This window comes from Myotis davidii, unplaced genomic scaffold, assembly GCF_000327345.1.
Source record: "Myotis davidii unplaced genomic scaffold, ASM32734v1 scaffold309, whole genome shotgun sequence".
Lineage (NCBI taxonomy): Eukaryota > Metazoa > Chordata > Mammalia > Chiroptera > Vespertilionidae > Myotis > Myotis davidii.
The window spans coordinates 3,165,738-3,182,985 of NW_006383013.1; the positions used below are offsets into that span (position 1 = coordinate 3,165,738).

Here is a 17,248-nt window from a genome sequence, read left to right on the forward strand (position 1 = left end):
CTCCCCCCACCCCAAAGTCTGTTGTGTACACCTGCCACCACCCCAGGATTTCCAACTGTAACATTTGTGAGTGTGGCCACAGGGCGCAGTGAGGCCCTTTCAAGTCATGAAGCCTTACTCCTCTCATTCCCATGTAGTTGTGATGCTCGTATCTGTCCCCAGGCTTCTGGAACATAAAGGTACCGTCATATCCACTCAGGTAGCCAGCAAGACCTATCAGCATCTGAGAGAGAGAACAAACAGAAACAATGAGAGACCTTTGAGAGGAGATTCCTTCATCCCCTAAACTTCCCTCCAACAGCACCCAGACTGTGGTCTCCCTTGACAACTGTCCATAGAAGGAGTTGACAATGTGACATTTTCTCCTGCAGCTGTTGAAAGCAAGATTCTTTTGTCTATAGAGCTCATTGCTTGAAACAAATCCTCTCTTGTTTAAGGACAAGTTCTTGGGAACAGTGCAGACTGGACACTTAGAAAGAAAAAAATCCCACAATTTGAAGGGCAGGGCCAGTGAGGGGCTCGCTCATCAGCCTTCTTTTATTTGCTATGAAATAAAAGCTGATAGCTCATTGTGGGGGAGGGGAAGGAGAGGGGCTGATTCCTGGGGAGACTGGAAAATGAGGTTCCAACTCAGAATGAGGAGGTAGGAAAGTGGCCAAGTTTCTAAACATCAGGAATAGAGACAGGGAAGGGGGTGGTGGGGGGGGGGGAATAGAAAAGAGAAAAGACAGCTGCATTTCCCCAGAGGGGAACAGAAGAATCCCAGTGGAAAAAATGCCAAAAGGCCAGAGACTGGCTTCTCCTTTTTCCAGTATTCCAAAGAGTGGCAACCTTGGCACATCCCAAACCAGAACAAATCAACCATAAACTATGACGAGAATCCTTCAAAACATTCGGAGGGTCAGCCTCTTTCTATCTTTCCTTGGCCATCAACAGTGTAAAATTCTTTTCACACAAGCAATCAGAAGCAGCGAAAACATAAAAACTGCCAGCAAACACCAAGCATCTGTAACAGCCCCAGGCTGCCCAGCCCAACCAGTGTTCGGTTAGGCCAGTGGTCGGCAAACTCATTAGTCAACAGAGCCAAATATCAACAGTACAACGATTGGAATTTCTTTTGAGAGCCAAATTTTTTAAACTTAAACTATATAGGTAGGTACATTGTTATTAACTTAATTAGGGTACTCCTAAGATGGCCTTTGCTAAAAACGTCCTCAATCTGATGGAGGTACGTTCGCTGAGGTCGACCCCTCCTAACTCTCCCATCCACACTCGTCTTGTATACTTGTTTCGTCTATCTCCTTTTGTTCATCCTCTCTATATGTCCAAACCATCTCAACATACCTTTCTAACTCTCGACACTACATCTTCTTTCACTCCACAACATTCCCTAAAATTAACTTAATAAACTTTACTTAAAGTTTTAAGTCCACTTCGCACTGTATGTGCACGCCCGCACATGGTATTTTGTGGAAGAGCCACACTCAAGGGGCCAAAGAGCCGCATGTGGCTCGCAAGCCACGGTTTGACAACCACTGGGTCAGGCTGTGTGGAGGGAAAACCTCTCCCAGCAGCACTGCTTGTGGGGGCCTGGATTTGGACCACTAAACCAGCTCACTCTTTTCTCTAAGTAGTTCCAAACAGAGTTGCTATCTATAGTTCCATGTCCAAGTATAGAACCCCAAGTTCAGCAGTGATTATAAAGCCTTGTTTAAAAAAAAAAGAAGGAATCTCAGGGTCCAGAGGTTAATTTAATATAATTAATTTAATACAAAGTAATGTAAGGCATTAGAAAGACAGAGTCATCCAAATACCCAGATGAACTAAAACTGGCAGGTGACCATCCCAGCAGATGCTCCTACCTATCTGGCGTCTCAGAGGACAAGCTGCCTGGTGCTGGTCTGCATTCCCAGATTGCTTGGCTGGTCAGGCTGTTCCTTCTCAGTTCCTTCAAGATTAAAAGTAGCCCTGAGCTAATTTCCTACTAAGAGACTCATTCAAATCAATGAGAAAAGGAACAACCTACTAGAAAAATGGGCAAATTCATAGAAGAGAAAATACAAATCACTAATAAACATATGAAAAAGAAATGTCCAACCTAACTCATAAAGATGCAAATGAAAACAGTGATGTACCACTTTTTACTTTCAAGTTGGAAGTTTTGACAGTATAATCACACCAGTGCTGACAATGGTGTGGGAAGCAAACACCCTCATACACTGTTGGTGGGACTATATAATAGTGCAAAAATTTTCAGGAAAACCTAGCAATCTCCACCACAAATTTAAATGTCCCTTTAACTCTCTAGTTTGCCCACTGAGAATCTTTCAGATACACCTGTACAACTATGAAAATATATAGATACAAGGATGTTCATACAATATCTTTTGCTATGACTAAAAGTTGGAAATAACACAAATGCCCATGAATTGAAGAGAGGTAAAATAATTTATAGCACATCTATATAATGGAATAATACAGTCATTAAAAAGAATGGAGTACATTTTTATGTGCTAATGTGGAAAGAATTGAAGAAACATCAAGTTTAAAACACAAGTTGTTACCCTGACCGGTATGGCTAAGTTGGATGGGCACTGTCCTGTTCAATGAAAGATTGCCAGTTTGATTCCTGGTCAGAGCACATGCCCAGGTTGCAGGCTTGATCCCTATGGGGAGCGGGGGGGGAGGGGGGGGGGGGGTTACAGGAGGCAGCCGATTTATGTTTTGCTCTCATATTAATGTTTTTCTCTCTCCTTCTCTCTAAAAAAAAAAAAAAATCAATAAACTATTCCTTTTTTTTAAATACAAGTTGCTGAACAATTTTAGTCTGATCCAGTTTGCATAATGTGCTGTTCATATGAACTAATATTTATGTTTATAAATATGTACACACTTATCCTATATAATAAAAGCCCAGCAACCGAAATGGTGGAATGACCAGAATAACCAGAGACCAGAACACCACTGCCCCTTGCCCTGGCTTGCCCCACCCGCCAGGGAGCAGTTAGGGGCAATCAGGCAGGCAGGCAGGCAGGCAGGCAGAGTGTTTAGGGGCAATCAGGCAGGCAGGCAAGTGGTTAGGGGTGATCAGGCAGGCAGGCGAGCAGTTAGGAGCCAGCAGTCCCAGATTTTGAGAGGGATGTCTGGCTGCCAGTTTAGGCCCAATCTGCAGGGATCCTTGCAGGATCGGGCCTAAACCAGCAGTTGGACATCCCCTGAAAGGTCCTGGATTGTGAAAGGGTGCAGTGTGGCCTGGCTGAGGTACACCCCCCTCCCCGCATGAATTCTGTGCACTGGGCCTCTAGTATTTGTATAAAAAGTTTCTGAGAGGATATATAAGAAATTTAACAAAGGTGACCATAGAGTAACCTCTGAAGAATCGAAATGTGAGGGAAGGTAGCTTTTGACCTTCTATTTCCTTCTGTACCAATCACATTTTTTACTATGTGCAGGCATTTTTATTTCTTTAATAGTACCTATTTGACTGGAGCCCAGGTGCCCAGGGCTGGGATCTGTGTGAAGTGTCAGGTATGGGCTTCAGTACTGGAAGAGAAAATGCCCTACTCACTCCTTAAAGGGGCTTTGACTGGCTTAGCCTCGGAACCTATGGAAGCTACTCTGCTCTCTTTCACGGTTTTCTAATTTGCTCATCACTGTCTTTCAGCCAAGTAGAGCACAGGATCACTAGGAGGTAAGTGAGAGGAGCAAGTGGACTGCACTCCCTGGAGGCAGGCTTAGAACGAAGCCTCACGTGTCTCCCTCCATACAGGACCAGAAGTGAGGAAGGGAAGGCTCAGGAAAAACAAATCAGCCAGTGTTTTCCATCGTCACTGTGCCAATCACAAGGGGACTCCAAAAGCCACAGGCTGAAAGACTAAGCTGGATTTCCTACAAAAAGCCTCCTCTCCAGAGGTCCGGTTCCCAAGCTTTATTCTTTCTCTCCATTTATTTTTTATTTTCAATTGAGATAAAAGTCATTGTACTGTAAAATTCACCATGTTAAAGCATACTGAGGTTTTAGTCTATTCACAAGATTGTGCATCTAATTCCCGAACATTTCATGACTACCTAATTCCTGAACATTTCATCACCCCAAAAAGAAACTCCACACCCATCTGCAGTCATTCCTCAATCCCGCTCCCCCCAGACCCTGGCAACTACTAATCTTCTTTCTGTCTCTGTGGATTTGCCAATTCTGGACATTTCATATAAATGGACTTATACAATATGTGGCCTTTTGTGTCTGGCTTCTTTCACTTAGCATACTGTTTATAAGTTCATCCACGTTGTAGCATGTATCAATACTTTGTTCCATTTTTATAGCTGAATAATATTCCACTGTATAGATATAACACATTTTGCTTATCCATCCATCAGTTGATGGACTCTCTCCATTTCTGAGCCCAGAGGACCCCTAAAAATACCAAAGATTTTTCATGAAAGCAACTGGTCTGGAATGTCAGGGAATTCTTTCTACGAGGCCAAGAATTAAATCCAAAACCAAGACTTGGCTGTTGTTCACCACTGCTTACCTTTCCCAGAGGAGGGTGCACATCAAAGAAAAAGGTTCGGTTAATATAGTAACTTCCCATTTTTCCAAAGTGAGTCTCATCCCAACTAAAGGAAAAACAAAGAGAAATGAGAATTTTTAAGTTATCATACAACCCAAATAGCCTTAATAGAGCATGATTAAAATTATAGTTAAAACCAAAGACTATGAGTTTTAAGCAATTAATAAGAAAATGTGAATTTAAAAAAAAAAAGTTTTTGACATACTGATTTGAGGAAACAAGACATCAAGCTGGTCATTAAACTTCATTTAGATAAGTTTTTAAAAGTTAGCAAATATTGACCAACCATTTATCATAAATTTAAGTTGAATCTATACTTATTCTGTATCTTGAGTTTCTATGTATTTTAAAGAGGCAGAATTTTCTTATAATATAGAAAGGTTTGTAGTAAGGGTTTTCTTCCAAGGCTGTTAAACTTCAAACTCTGAGACTACATTTGCTACTAGAAATTACATTACTATAATCACAACCTACACTGTGGGCTACTGATCAGAGAGAGCCTAGAAACCATGGTGTTACAGAAGTCTGATTTTGTTTATCAATCTGTGGTAATTAACCTACTGACTATGAACTTGCTGGTCTTATTACAATGAACTATTATGTAAAAGTTGAGGGTTTTCTTACTAAGAGTCTAAAATATATTCTCACTGCACAAATAATTTTGCAAGGCAATAAGTGATTCTAACACATTATCTTTTAAACACATTGCAGTCTTGTTCTTCTATACAACGACATAAAACTTTTTTTTAAATATATATTTTTTTTATTTCAGGGGGGAAGGGAGAGGAAGAGAGAAACATCAATGATGAGAGAGAATCCTTAATCGGCTGCCTCCTGCACACCCCATACTGGGGATTGAGCCAGCAACCCGGGCATGTGCCCTGATCAGGAATCAAACGTGAGCTCCTGGTTCATAGGTCAACGCTCAAGTACTGAACCACACTGGCCGGGTAACACATTACCTTCTGAACACAATGCAAAGTCTTGTTCTTCTATACAAGGGTACAGCCTTGGAAGAAAACCACATCAAACTTTTTACACCCCACATGAGGGCTTTGCAGTGGCAGCCCAATTACCCAGCAGTATTTGGCGACAAGCATAGGATACTGAGAGATTGCTTTCTATAAGAGAAAGGACAAGGACCACCCCCACAGGCCAGTTTAGAGGATATGAGAAGACTCCCCAGAATCTGGTAGTGAATGCTCTTGCTCAGTGATAGGCAGAGAAGGTAGTAAAATTCCTCACTATCCTACCTGTGCATGAGCCTGAGCAGAGAGAGAGGCAGGATTGAAACCAAACGCCTAAGCCTTGGTTACTGCTCACTCTCCTCTGGGTGGGAGGAGGAAGAGACGTGATCATGTCCATGGGCAGCAAACCTAGGAGCCCCTGCCCAAAGGCAATATGGATGTGGCTGCTGAATCAAGAAGTCTCTGAAGCTTACATCAATGGTGCCAGCAGTAAGGACCTTAATATTCACTGTAGAACTTTAGGTGAAATGAAAACTTTGGGTGAGCTGTGTACTCAAGCCAAACGTAAATGCTCCTTGCTTAGATGTTCAGAGCCATTTTCTCCCTCCATGTCCCATGATCCCTCCCCTTCTACCATAACCTCAGCTGCTTTAAAAAGTAAGATGATTAAAGGTAGGCCAAGGTCTCACTGTCCCCAAAGGGGGCTGAAGGCCATACACACCCATCCTACCATGCTGGGCAACTCCAGGGAGGAGAGGCACTCAAACTCAAGACTCTATTGGAATCAGGGGCCCACATCTCCTCCCTCCCTACTCAATCCCATGAGAGGAGGATTTGCTGGGTGCAGGAGTTACCAAAGGTGCTGAGGAATGCATGGAGAGCCACAGCAGTGTGTGCAGGGACTAAAAGAAAAGGGTCCCTAAGCCCCGGGGCTCACCAGGCACATGGCAGTGCATTGGGGAGGAAGTGGTGCTAAGCCTATCAAGGGACTAAAGAAGGAAAAAACTTCCTCCACCCGTTGCATCCAGCATTCCCCATACTCACTACTGGGGAATGGTGTGATCTCTGTGTGGCTGTCGCTATTGCTACTGATGCCCAATTCAATTGGAAGGTTTGAACCAAGTTCCCAGTGGGAAAGTGAAGATAATGTGACCTTGTGGGTAGTGCTCTTCACCATTATTGTGGCATACACTGCTGAATGTATAACTGGTATTGATCCCGTAAGTGTCAAGGAAGATTATCCCATTCAGGGACTGCCACATACTGAGCTGATACTATCCCCTCCTTGGTCCAGGAAAAAAATATATATATAAATCCCAAGAAGAGAAAGGGAAAGCACAGCTTTAAAGACGGAATGGGCAGCTGGAGCGCCCAGGGGCAATTCTCCATGATAATAGCACCCCCTGCTGGATGCAGGCACCAAGTACATACTTTTTTAAAGAGGCAGCTATCAACCTACTACCATACTAATTAAGCTCTTGTCGAAATTGAGTGCCTGCCATGAAGGCCTTAGGACCCCCTGCCACTTTGGGGTGGGCCAACTTGGAATCTATGCCTAATAAGGAAAGGGCTCAACAAGCCTCACTGGTCAAATGGAAATGGTATATTGAAGAGTATAGCTGACCCGGCTTGAGACATTTTGATTTTCCATGAAGAGATGGTAGCTCTTCCTTTGGGAAAAACTATCTTTCTCTCGACCACCTAAAGCAAAGCCACTGTCTCAGTGGAGCCCTTGATGCAGAGGTTCTTCTCAATGCTTGTGCCTGGTTCACTGAGGTTGACTAAACTAAAAGCTGATGGAGTCCACTGGCAGCAGCAGTCATCCTGCCCCTGTGACAACTCCGGAAGGCTGCCTGCAATAAGGGGTGATGGTCATAATGGGCTGAATTGGAAGATTTCACAATCTTTGTTTTGGGCAATACTCCTAAGGAACGGACAAGTTGTATTTATTCTTGGGCACTTGCCATTGGCCTAGCCATCTGTTGTGCCACTTGGAAGATTATGTATTGAGAGATTAAAACATCCCTCTTTGGAGCCAAGAACTGCAGGAAAAAATCATGCTGCCTACTGACAGGACAACCTGGATCACTCACATGGATGACCATGGTAAGGGCTGGTACATCTGATCAGACTGACTGGAATTAAGCTGCTGATCAAACTTGTGCCACAGACTGCTGCCATTGCACCAGACCTGGAAACACATCTACTATCGTGGACTGGGTGCAAAGTAAAGGACTCTATGTTTCTGAAGTTGAAGCCATCACTGCATTGTGGCAGCCTAAAGTTGGCCTGTTAGTCTTTCAGTAAAAGAAGCCAATTGCACGGGGCATTGACTACTCCAAGGAAAGTGACTACAGTAGGACTTCGTTACCGCTCTGGAGTATCGTTGGTGCCTCATTTCAGATTACAGTGCTGATGATGCTGTTCCAGTACAATCCTCTGACGCAAGATACACCAATGTGGACCTTTAAACTAAACCAAGTCATGTTTCCAGCTTTCCAAAGCATCCACAGTCTGACAATGGTGCCTTTCTTTTTTTTTTTTTTTTTTTTTTTTTTTTGCAATGGCCACCCAATAATGGGCCAACAGTCAAGTATTTGATGAGATTCCACACTCCCTAGCTTTCACAGGCACCTGATATTGTCAAGGACTGCACAGTCCTCTCAAAAAGATTTCTGACTCTACTCTCTCCTGGTCTGCACACCTTAGTAAAACAGCTCTGTCACCTAATGCAGTCAGCACCAGGAACAGTTCGCCTCCTCTTGGCCACCAATTGGGTAATGGTAAGGATAAAAGGGGTAGAGGGTTGCATAAACCTATTTTGAAAACTTGAGATTCTTCCCAAACCATTCGTGGGCATGATTCCCTAACAGCAACCCCAGATCAGCCTGGGGACAGCTATGGGATACAAACTTAATTCTAGCTCAGGCACCGGAAGCTGGGCGGACATGGTCCTAGAGTATAAAGATAATGACCACTTGACTGCTTGTCAAGCCCCCTACAGTGACTCATCTGGTCTCTGCCAATTTTCTACTAATGGTCTTGGCAAAAAAAAAGGTCTGGATATTATACGGGATACCTGGAGAAAAGGTGAAGTTATGGGTACTAAAGTGATACACCCTAATATAATTATATGATGGCAGAGGAAGAAAAGAAACAATTTTGGAAGCTGGGAAGGTAATATCTTAGTCCTCAGGAAACGTAAAGAAAAGGGAAACAATTAATGATCCTTTCTCCTCTAGGTCCAGAACCAATGCCTGGTAAACATCCATATGGTCCATCTAAATCAGGTGGCAGCTGTGGCTGGCAATCTGACTTTCTACTGAGTTTGTCAGTGTGCTATGAAATCAGAAAAACTCACGTAGATGTGGCCTATCTTAACTATTCTGACGTGCCTGATAGCATCAACTCCCAAGCACAGACACCATATGTGTGCAAACACACAAACTGGAACAACCTTCTCTCAATCTAATACAAATTCATATGCTCCTCCTGACACTCTAGGGGCCTTAGGTTATGCCTTGTATAGCAACTGAGGTTGCAACAACTCTGACACTCACTGCTCATGTGGCTTAACCAAACTACTGTAATGCAATCTAAATCAAATTTCATGATGATCCAAATAAAATTTACAAAAAGTCCTGAATTGGAGTGGCCTGTACCCCTTCAGGTAATATATTAGGAAGAGTGGGCCACAGAATGTCTTCCCATTGGGCATGAAAGTTGCTTTTTTTTAATGGAGGACCCACTGTAATTATTGTCAATGACACCAAAGATTAGAAGTCAGTCTAAATACCTGTGCAGAGATCATAATGGGTAACATACTGGTCTCAGACTTTTTAAAATATGTATGTGTTTTTATTGATTTTTAGAGAGGAAGGAGAGGGATAGATAGAAACATCAATAAAAGAAGCATCATTGATCAGATGCCTCCTGAATGCCCCCTACTGGGGACAGAGCCCACAACCCACACATATGCGCTGACTGGGAACTGAACTGTGACCTCTTGCTTCCTAGGTCAACGCTCAACCACTGAACAGTCAGACTATATCCCAGCTATCTAAAATAAGACCTACTGGTCCTTTCCTCACCCCCTGATCTGTACACTTAATTATTCACAGGTGGTTGGATCTAGAGCCCTGGGGAACATGGTTGAGATTAGCACAAGTTGGCCTCATCCTGCTGCTTAGAAATGAAAGCAGCCTTCATTAAATGAACAAATTGAACAGATTTGGTTCCTGCCTGTGTCAGCCAAGTTAATCAGAGTAGCCAATGGAGTTGTGAGAATTTGCTAGAAACCAAGACAGTGTAGGATCGAGGGGTGAGACTATTGGGAGATACAATCCTCCGTGGGTCTCTTGTACGTCCACACATCTTGCTGGGTATGCCAAGAATGCAAGGCCCTGATTGCACTTTACCTGGGCCATTTCTCAGAGCTGTGTTTACACCAAGCAACCTTGACTAAAGAGGTAATGTCACTCACCAGGACAAAAAGTAAGCTTGCTTACTGCTTGCTATAAAATAGTACATTCCCCAAGCTGTTGTTCCTCAAAGCTGCAAAAAACCCCACTTGTGTGCAATCATCCATCTGGGCCCAGAGCATGACCCAGTGGGACTTCCGGGGACAAGGGAAACGGACTCCAACATGCCATTATTCATCCTGCTTCCTGTGTGGTGGTAAAATGTCCTTTGTCTCTGACCCAGGAGTCTCATGTCTTCTGCCAAAACTCATGAAAAAAGCTAATTTATTAACTTACAAGCTAGCAGTTGGTTAGTGTGCTTGCTTTTTTAGGAGTTCCATTTCTAACACCTAATGAAATCTGACCCATATTTCAGTCCTGCAACTGACTCTACAAACTAAAATCTTTCAGAAAATAACTATCTCCTCACAGGATGGCCCCAGACCTGCTTCCTAGAACCCCTGTCACCAACCCGGGACACCCAAGTTGTCCCTGCTCCCAAGGATCAAAGTACCCAGTTAAGAATTCCCCCCTCCACTGACGCTTGGAAATTCTGCAGATCAGGAACTCAGACCTTAGGAAATTCAGTACTAAGGATTTCCGGTTCTCCTTGGAAAGTTCAAAGCACCTTTAAGGGCCACAATTTGAGAGCCAGGTGAGACCCTACAGCATAACCTGGAAGGCATCCAGGCTGCTTCCTCAGAGCCCAAGAATCCCACTGCCACCCACCGGAGCAAAGGTTCAGGCTTGCTATTAGCCAGGGGCAAACACCGGAAACCTCAGTTTCCCTTCCAGCGCGACCCCGCCCCTCTCCCTGTGGATCCCGCCCCCTCCGTGCCCCACGACCAATCAGAGGATGCGTCTCTCCTTCCAGGTTACCATGGTGCCCGCCGAGTCCCGCCCGTCACTCACCAGACATGAGGTGGCTGGTCCAGACGATAGAAGCGGGTGGCGAAGGCCAGCAGCGTCATCAGGGCCAGCAGAACCCACCGGCACGCCGCCTCGGAGGGCCGTGAGCCCAGAGCAGGCCGTTTGGGGCTCTGCCCTGCAGCCTCAACCGTGGGCACGCTGGCCGTCCTGCCTAGAAGCCACAAAGGGGCAGCTCGGGGTCCCCTGGGAAATGTAGTTCCCTGCGCCGACAACGGGGCGCGGACCTCGGCCTCAGGGCTGGGCGGGGAGCGCGGTGGACTCGGCCGCTAAGGAGGCGGCCAGTGGCGCAGAGCATGACGGACCAGAGGGCCATGCGGGCCGGGCCGGCAGAAAACGGGCTCCGGGAACTGCAATTCCCAGCAGCGCCGGGCCTGGGGCGTGGCGAGCTAGGAGGGACCATAAAGATCATTCTATTAGTCCAACCCCGCGCTTTCCCCAGGCGGAAGCCTGGGTTCCGAGGTGTCGGTGTCCCACGGGCCTCAGGCGTCGACGAGTCGGGGAATCCCAGGCGCGATTTCTGAACGAGGGGTCGCCGGAAGTGCGAGATGCAAGTGGGGAAGGTCTGTGCCGCGCATCCGGGGAGAGGGGCGCTACTCCAACACTGAGAACCTGGGGGCGGGGTCAAGGGGAGTCGGCCCCGCCCACAGTTCCAGCCACGACTCCCAGCTTGCAGTGCGCTCCGCTGCTCCCGCTTCGCGCCTGCGCGCTGCTTGATGGGGGCTGTGGTCCCGGGAGGGTGGGGCCCGCGGCGGCGTACCCTCGTGGGGCCCTGCCGTGGGGTCGGGCAGTCGGTCCCACGCACTTCGCCTGATTCTCCACCCCTCTTCCTGGGCTCCCAAACATCATTCCTCGCCAGCCGGGTCGGCACAGCCCTGCGTGTCGGCCCGAGAGAACAGTTAACATATGGCTTGCAGGGTTGCTTGCATTTGAGAGCACATCAGGGGCGAGGGGCGGCGGTGGCGCTTCCCAGTCCCCTGAGGAGCTGCCTGTGACAATCTTTGGAGGAATGGGCCCGAGAATCTGCAGGTTTTAACACGCGCCCCCGGAGAACTGCTGTCGTAGCTCGAAGGAGGGTGGCAGGCACATCAGGTGGGATATCACTTCCATACTGTAGAGCTCGCCCAGTCCCAAATGGGATTTTAGGGGTCTTTTTCTGAAGTCATGATGGTTTAAAAAATCGATGACAACCATATCCTCGGGTGAGGATTTAAAAAATAAAATCTGCTAGAGTGGTCAGAATCTATACTAAAATTGGAAACAGAATTCCTCCCAGAGTCGTGGTGGGATGGATACTTGGGCTTAAAATTCAGCTCTGCAAGTGTGAAAAGGAACACGGGATGGTTTGTGTAATTGTTGGTAAAAGAAAGAGTGGAAACTGCCCATCAGTATGGCAGCTGATGGCCCATAAGGAGAAAACCTGAGGGCAGAGGCGTTTACAGTGACTCTGGCACCCTTAGTACAGGTCAAAGGTGTAGCATTTAGGAGTCAGGAGGGCATTGCTTAAAGGGTTCTTGAGCTGACGTCTGCCACTCTCTAGGGGTCCGTCCCTCGCCAGCAGTCCCTATCCTGGCCCCAGGGGCCTCTCTAGTCTGGCTCAGTAAGGAAAATGATGCACCTCCGAATAAAGTACACCCAGCTGCAGCCACCCAACTCTTGCCCTTCTGAGGACACCCGCTGCCCATCACCTGCCCTCTGTGCCAAGAAAAAAGGTGCCTTCAGTACAGGCTGGAACTTCCCGGCTCAGTAACCAACGTGGGAGGGCCTGGGTTATCACAGGTACTCTTGCCCACCTAGAGGACAGAACTGGTAGGTCAGGGATGATGTGAGCGAGCGGGTTCAGATCGCAGCTTGGTGTGCTGGGGGACGCAAAAGGGAGAGGGAACTTGGGTGAAATGTCGGTAGTCAGAGGAATAGTAGAAAAATTCTATTTTCTCCCTCATCCATGTGGATACATGTGTCTGCCGGGGCATTCGTGAGTGCTAATTACTGTCCTGGGTCCTGCTTTGAAATGCAGGTTACCCAATAAGCACCAGAGGGATTATCTTTGAGTCTCTTAAACTTTAGAGGAGAGGTCACATTCTCAGCTGCAGAGGCCTGAGGACAACAAGAAAGAAGTGGGCCAAGTGGGGCCATGGCAGACGGGGAAGGCATGCCCTGACTTAAGGGGGCCATTAATAGCTCCAATAAATTGCTGCTCAGGAAGCCAAGTTCACTGCCTCCAGATTTTATAACAAAAAAAAGACAACAGGATTTGTATATGAAACATCCTGATTTTTTAATGTTGGCAACTACAATCATCCCTCGATATCCACGGGGCATTGGTTCTAGAAGTCCTGTCCCCCACAGATACCAAAATCTGAGGATGCCCAAGTCCCTTATATAAAATAGCATGGTATATTTTAAATCACTTCTAGATTATGTATAATACCTAACATAGCGTAACTGCTATGTAAGTATTTGCCCTACTGTATTGTTTAGGGAATAATGACAAGTGAAAAGGTCTGTACATATTCAGTACAGACCCAACCAAGGCAACCATCATAGGCTTGACTACATAGTACACGTCAATAACAATGTAATGTTTTCTTCTGAATATTTTCCAACTGTACTTGGTTGAATCCACACCTTCAGATAAGGGGAGGGATAAGTGTAATCGAAACATTTTTAAAAACTGTGTAGACCAAACAGAACCTTGGGCTGCCAGTTTGCGACCTCAGCTTTGGAACGAATGGGCAGAGACCCCAGCTATTTTTATGAGACCGACTGATAGCCTGGAGGACTGGTGGGTCGGGGGGTTGAAAGCAATGGACACAAAAGTATCAAGAATTAGAATTCCTAGGGAGCAAAAGGGGGGGGGATGGGAGACATCTGTAATACTGTCAGCAATAAAAGATAAAAAATAATTAGAATTCCTGGTCTTTCTGCTAATGCTGGAAGGAATCTAAGCCATCATTTTAGGGCAGCTCTTAATTTTACAGAATAGAGAAGGCAGGGGTTTACTATTTTTTGTCCAGGGTCATACAGAGCTGGTTCCTGCATGGGGATCAGACCCACATATGCCAGCTCCCAGCCTACTGCACCCCCTGAACTACTTACCTCAAAACTAGGCTACCCTGTCTGCCCAGGACACCAAGCCTAGCTCCACCAGGAGCGTAAGACACCTCCCAAAGTTTGGGAAAAGGTGCCCCTTCAGACCTGAGTCAAAGTCCCCCTGCTGCCTGCGAGCGCAGTGTCCCCATTGGCTCATGGGATCTGCCCCTTCCGGATCCCTCCCCCTGCCCTGCTGCTCTGTGACAGGGGACATTCCTCAGGAGGCCAAGGGTCACCACGGCACCATGACTGAGTCTGGCAAGGTAAGGAGAGCCCGTGCAAGCTGGCTGTCCTTTTGGGGGTTCTTGTCAGACCTCAGGAGTGCACGACAGCACAGTTTGGAGCCAAGGGACTACACAGGACTCCTGAGGCCTCTGACCCAGATGCTCTGCCGCTGGCCTGAGGGAGGAGGCCTGGCGGGATGGGGAGGCACAGTGCTGGCGTGGACCCCTGGCCGGGGCTGGGGCCTCCTCTCCAGTGGGCTCCTGGGCTGGGACCCCACCACATGGGTTAATGTACCCCTGTCCTCTCGTTCCTCAGCCCATCCTCTATTCCTACTTCCGAAGCTCGTGCTCCTGGAGAGTTCGAATCGGTAAGAGCTGCGCCTCCACCACAAGCCTCGTTGGGGTGGGATGGGGTGGAGGAAGCCCCAGGTGAAAATGATGACCTGGGCCCTGGCCGGTTTGGCTCAGTGGATACAGCATCGGCTCATGGACTGAAGGGTCCTGGGTTCGATTCCAGTCAAGGGCACGTTGGTTGCAGGTTCCCAGGCCCTGGTTGGGATGCATGCAGGAGGCAACCAATGGATGTGTCTCTCTCATATCTATTTTTCTCTGTCTCTCCCCCTCCCTTCCACTCTCTCTAAAAATCAATGGAAATATATCCTTGGGTGAGAATTAACAGACCAAAAAAAAAAAAAGATGGCCTGGGACAGAGGGGTGCTCTACCAGACAGGTCTTCTCCTCCTCCCCTCCAGCAACCAGCACCCCAGTCTCCTGGAGCCCTCAGCACTGAATGGCACCTCCACCTAGGAAGTCCAACCAGAGGGGGGGGTTGGGGGCAGGGTACAAGGCCTGGAAGGTTGTTTTTTCTCTTGGGCCGTGCCTCTCCCACCCTGCCCTCCAGAGCTCCTTAGCAACCATGCTTAAAGCAGGCTCACACATCTAGAGGACCTTGGTAACTGGCAGGAAACAGCTGGCCGTCCTCAGGTCTTATCGTATTTGATCTGACCAATTAAACAGAACTGGCCACTGGCCACCCCAGTTTAATCCTTCCCTCCCGCAGTTTAACACAACCCTTGGCAAAGGTCAGAGTCCTAGCAGCTCCTGCTGAGGGAGAATGTGCTGAGTGCTTTTGTGTGCATAATTCCATTTAAACCTGGCAACCCTAGGAGGGAGGTACTATTATTGTCCCCATGGTACAGATGAGGAACCTGAGGCTCACGAAGTTACTTGCCCAGAGCTTCACAAGCTAGCAAATGAATGTGATGAAATCTGACTGGGAAGCCACCCTCCATGACCCCGCCCCCATCCCACAGGCATTTGGAATTTGCTGGAATCAGTAGGGAAGGGCACTGGAGGGCCAGAGGGCACATTTCTCCAAGAAGATGCCTTCCCTGGGCCCAGAGTTTCTGCCCTGGCTGAAGGGCCTGCAGGCATGGTCTGTCCCATTCGATCTCAACCACGGTCACTCTCCAGAATGGAGCTGACCAGGCTCCTCGCTCCTCTGCCCTTGCCTGAGACCGGCCATGACCATATTTAATGCACAAGTGAGCATGGACACACCTACACACTAGCACTGACAGGGTTCCTACCCTGGCCTCGCCAGGGGGAATCATCAGAGGGGATGGAGAGGAAGTCTGGTCACGGGCTCACAGCAGATGCTCTGCTTGCAATCCGCAGTCAACAGAGCAGAGAAAATGGATTGCAAAATTCTTCTTCTCTAAACAGTGTCCTCTGCCTGTGTGTGTGCTCTGTGGTCACGTGAGCCCCTTCCCTTGGCCCTGAGAGGCCTTCACTAGGGAATAACTGTGTGTCTCCAACACAAAGCCCTACTCGCGCTGTCAAAGGCCCTGGAGGGGGAAGAGGGGAGGAGAACACCTCCCTGCTGTCCTCCAGCGCCCACTGTGCCAGGGCAAGAGAGGCAGAGTGTCATGGACCTGGGTTGGGGCATTGGGTAGTGCCCAAGGAAGCCGGACTGCCTAGCAATATGGAGAAAGGAGCCTCCCCCTGCAGCCTCCTGTCGCCCTGGGAGCCAGAGGCTGTCCCCTGACTCTACTGTCGGCTGTCTCTCCTAGCTCTGGCCTTGAAGAGCATCGACTATGAAACAGTGCCCGTCAACCTCATAAAGGATGGGGGCCAGCAGGTAAGGAGGCTGCCCCTGGCCACAGTGTGGGAGTTGGAGGCCTTGGAGAACCCAGCAGGGGGTGCAGAGGCCCCCTGGCAGAGGAGGCTGCTGGCTCTCCCTCATGGGAATGGCGGCAAGCTGTGCAACAAGAGGAGCCATGGGAAGGACCCAGGCTTCAGGCTCCATACCACAGCCCGGCCTCTCAGTGCCTGACCCCTGGAGGGTGGGTAGCAAGTGTGCCCTTGCCCCATGCTGGGCCCTCTGCAAGTACCTAGATGGCCAGTGTGTGAGGGGCTCATGTACAGGCCATTGGGATGACGCCTGGAGCTCGGCAGCCACTGGAGGCTGGGATACTGCACAGATCAGCTAGGCATCACCTCCGGCCTTCGAGCCAGGGCCTTCCCCAGGGGAGGGAGGTGTCAGGGTGGGCAGCAGGCCTGGGGCCTTTTTGCTTTAGCCAACTCAGGCCAGGCAACCCAGCCCACCAGGACCCTCTCTCCACAGTTCTCCAAAGAATTCCAGGCACTTAACCCCATGAAGCAGGTGCCAGCCCTGAAGATCGATGGCATCACCATTGGCCAGTCGGTGAGTGCAGGGCTTGGGAGGCCCCTCCAGGGAGTGGTAACCCGAAAGAGAGGGCCTCACAGCTCATCCTTGCCTGTGTGTGGCCACAGCACCCCGCTCTTAGTAGGAACGCCACAGCCATAAATCTTTGTTAAAGGGAGGAAGGTTGGCTGGTTGCTTTGGGACGAGAAGGGAGACTCGAGCATAGGGAGAACAATTCTGCAGGATGAGGGTCCAAAAAGAGCTCATCTCCCACAGGGAGCCTCTTGAAGGCTTCAAGCTGAGTAGGGCGAGAAGGAGGGAGAGGGGAGAGGGGGAG

At 48.3% G+C, this 17,248-nt stretch overlaps 2 protein-coding genes across 3 annotated transcripts in view; one reads left to right on the plus strand and one right to left on the minus strand.

Annotated features, from left to right (window-relative positions):
• POMT2 (protein-O-mannosyltransferase 2) overlaps positions 1 to 11,338 on the minus strand; it is a 38,379-nt gene extending 27,041 nt beyond the window's left edge. The window contains exons 1-4 of the mRNA XM_015558004.1: positions 11,327 to 11,338; positions 10,912 to 11,195; positions 4,533 to 4,617; positions 119 to 223 (exon numbers count right to left, since the gene is read on the minus strand). Of these exons, the coding sequence (XP_015413490.1) occupies positions 119 to 223; positions 4,533 to 4,617; positions 10,912 to 11,195; positions 11,327 to 11,338 (486 nt within the window). The remainder of the gene's footprint in view (positions 1 to 118; positions 224 to 4,532; positions 4,618 to 10,911; positions 11,196 to 11,326) is intronic.
• GSTZ1 (glutathione S-transferase zeta 1) overlaps positions 11,273 to 17,248 on the plus strand; it is a 9,928-nt gene continuing 3,952 nt past the window's right edge. The window contains exons 1-4 of one of the 2 annotated variants that reach the window (XM_006778824.2): positions 11,273 to 11,489; positions 14,560 to 14,611; positions 16,316 to 16,383; positions 16,870 to 16,950. In XM_006778824.2, the coding sequence (XP_006778887.1) occupies positions 11,475 to 11,489; positions 14,560 to 14,611; positions 16,316 to 16,383; positions 16,870 to 16,950 (216 nt within the window). In that variant the 5' untranslated portion in view covers positions 11,273 to 11,474. Of the gene's footprint in view, positions 11,490 to 14,095; positions 14,283 to 14,559; positions 14,612 to 16,315; positions 16,384 to 16,869; positions 16,951 to 17,248 lie in introns of those variants that run through there. The other variant, XM_006778823.2, reaches the window with a different exon arrangement.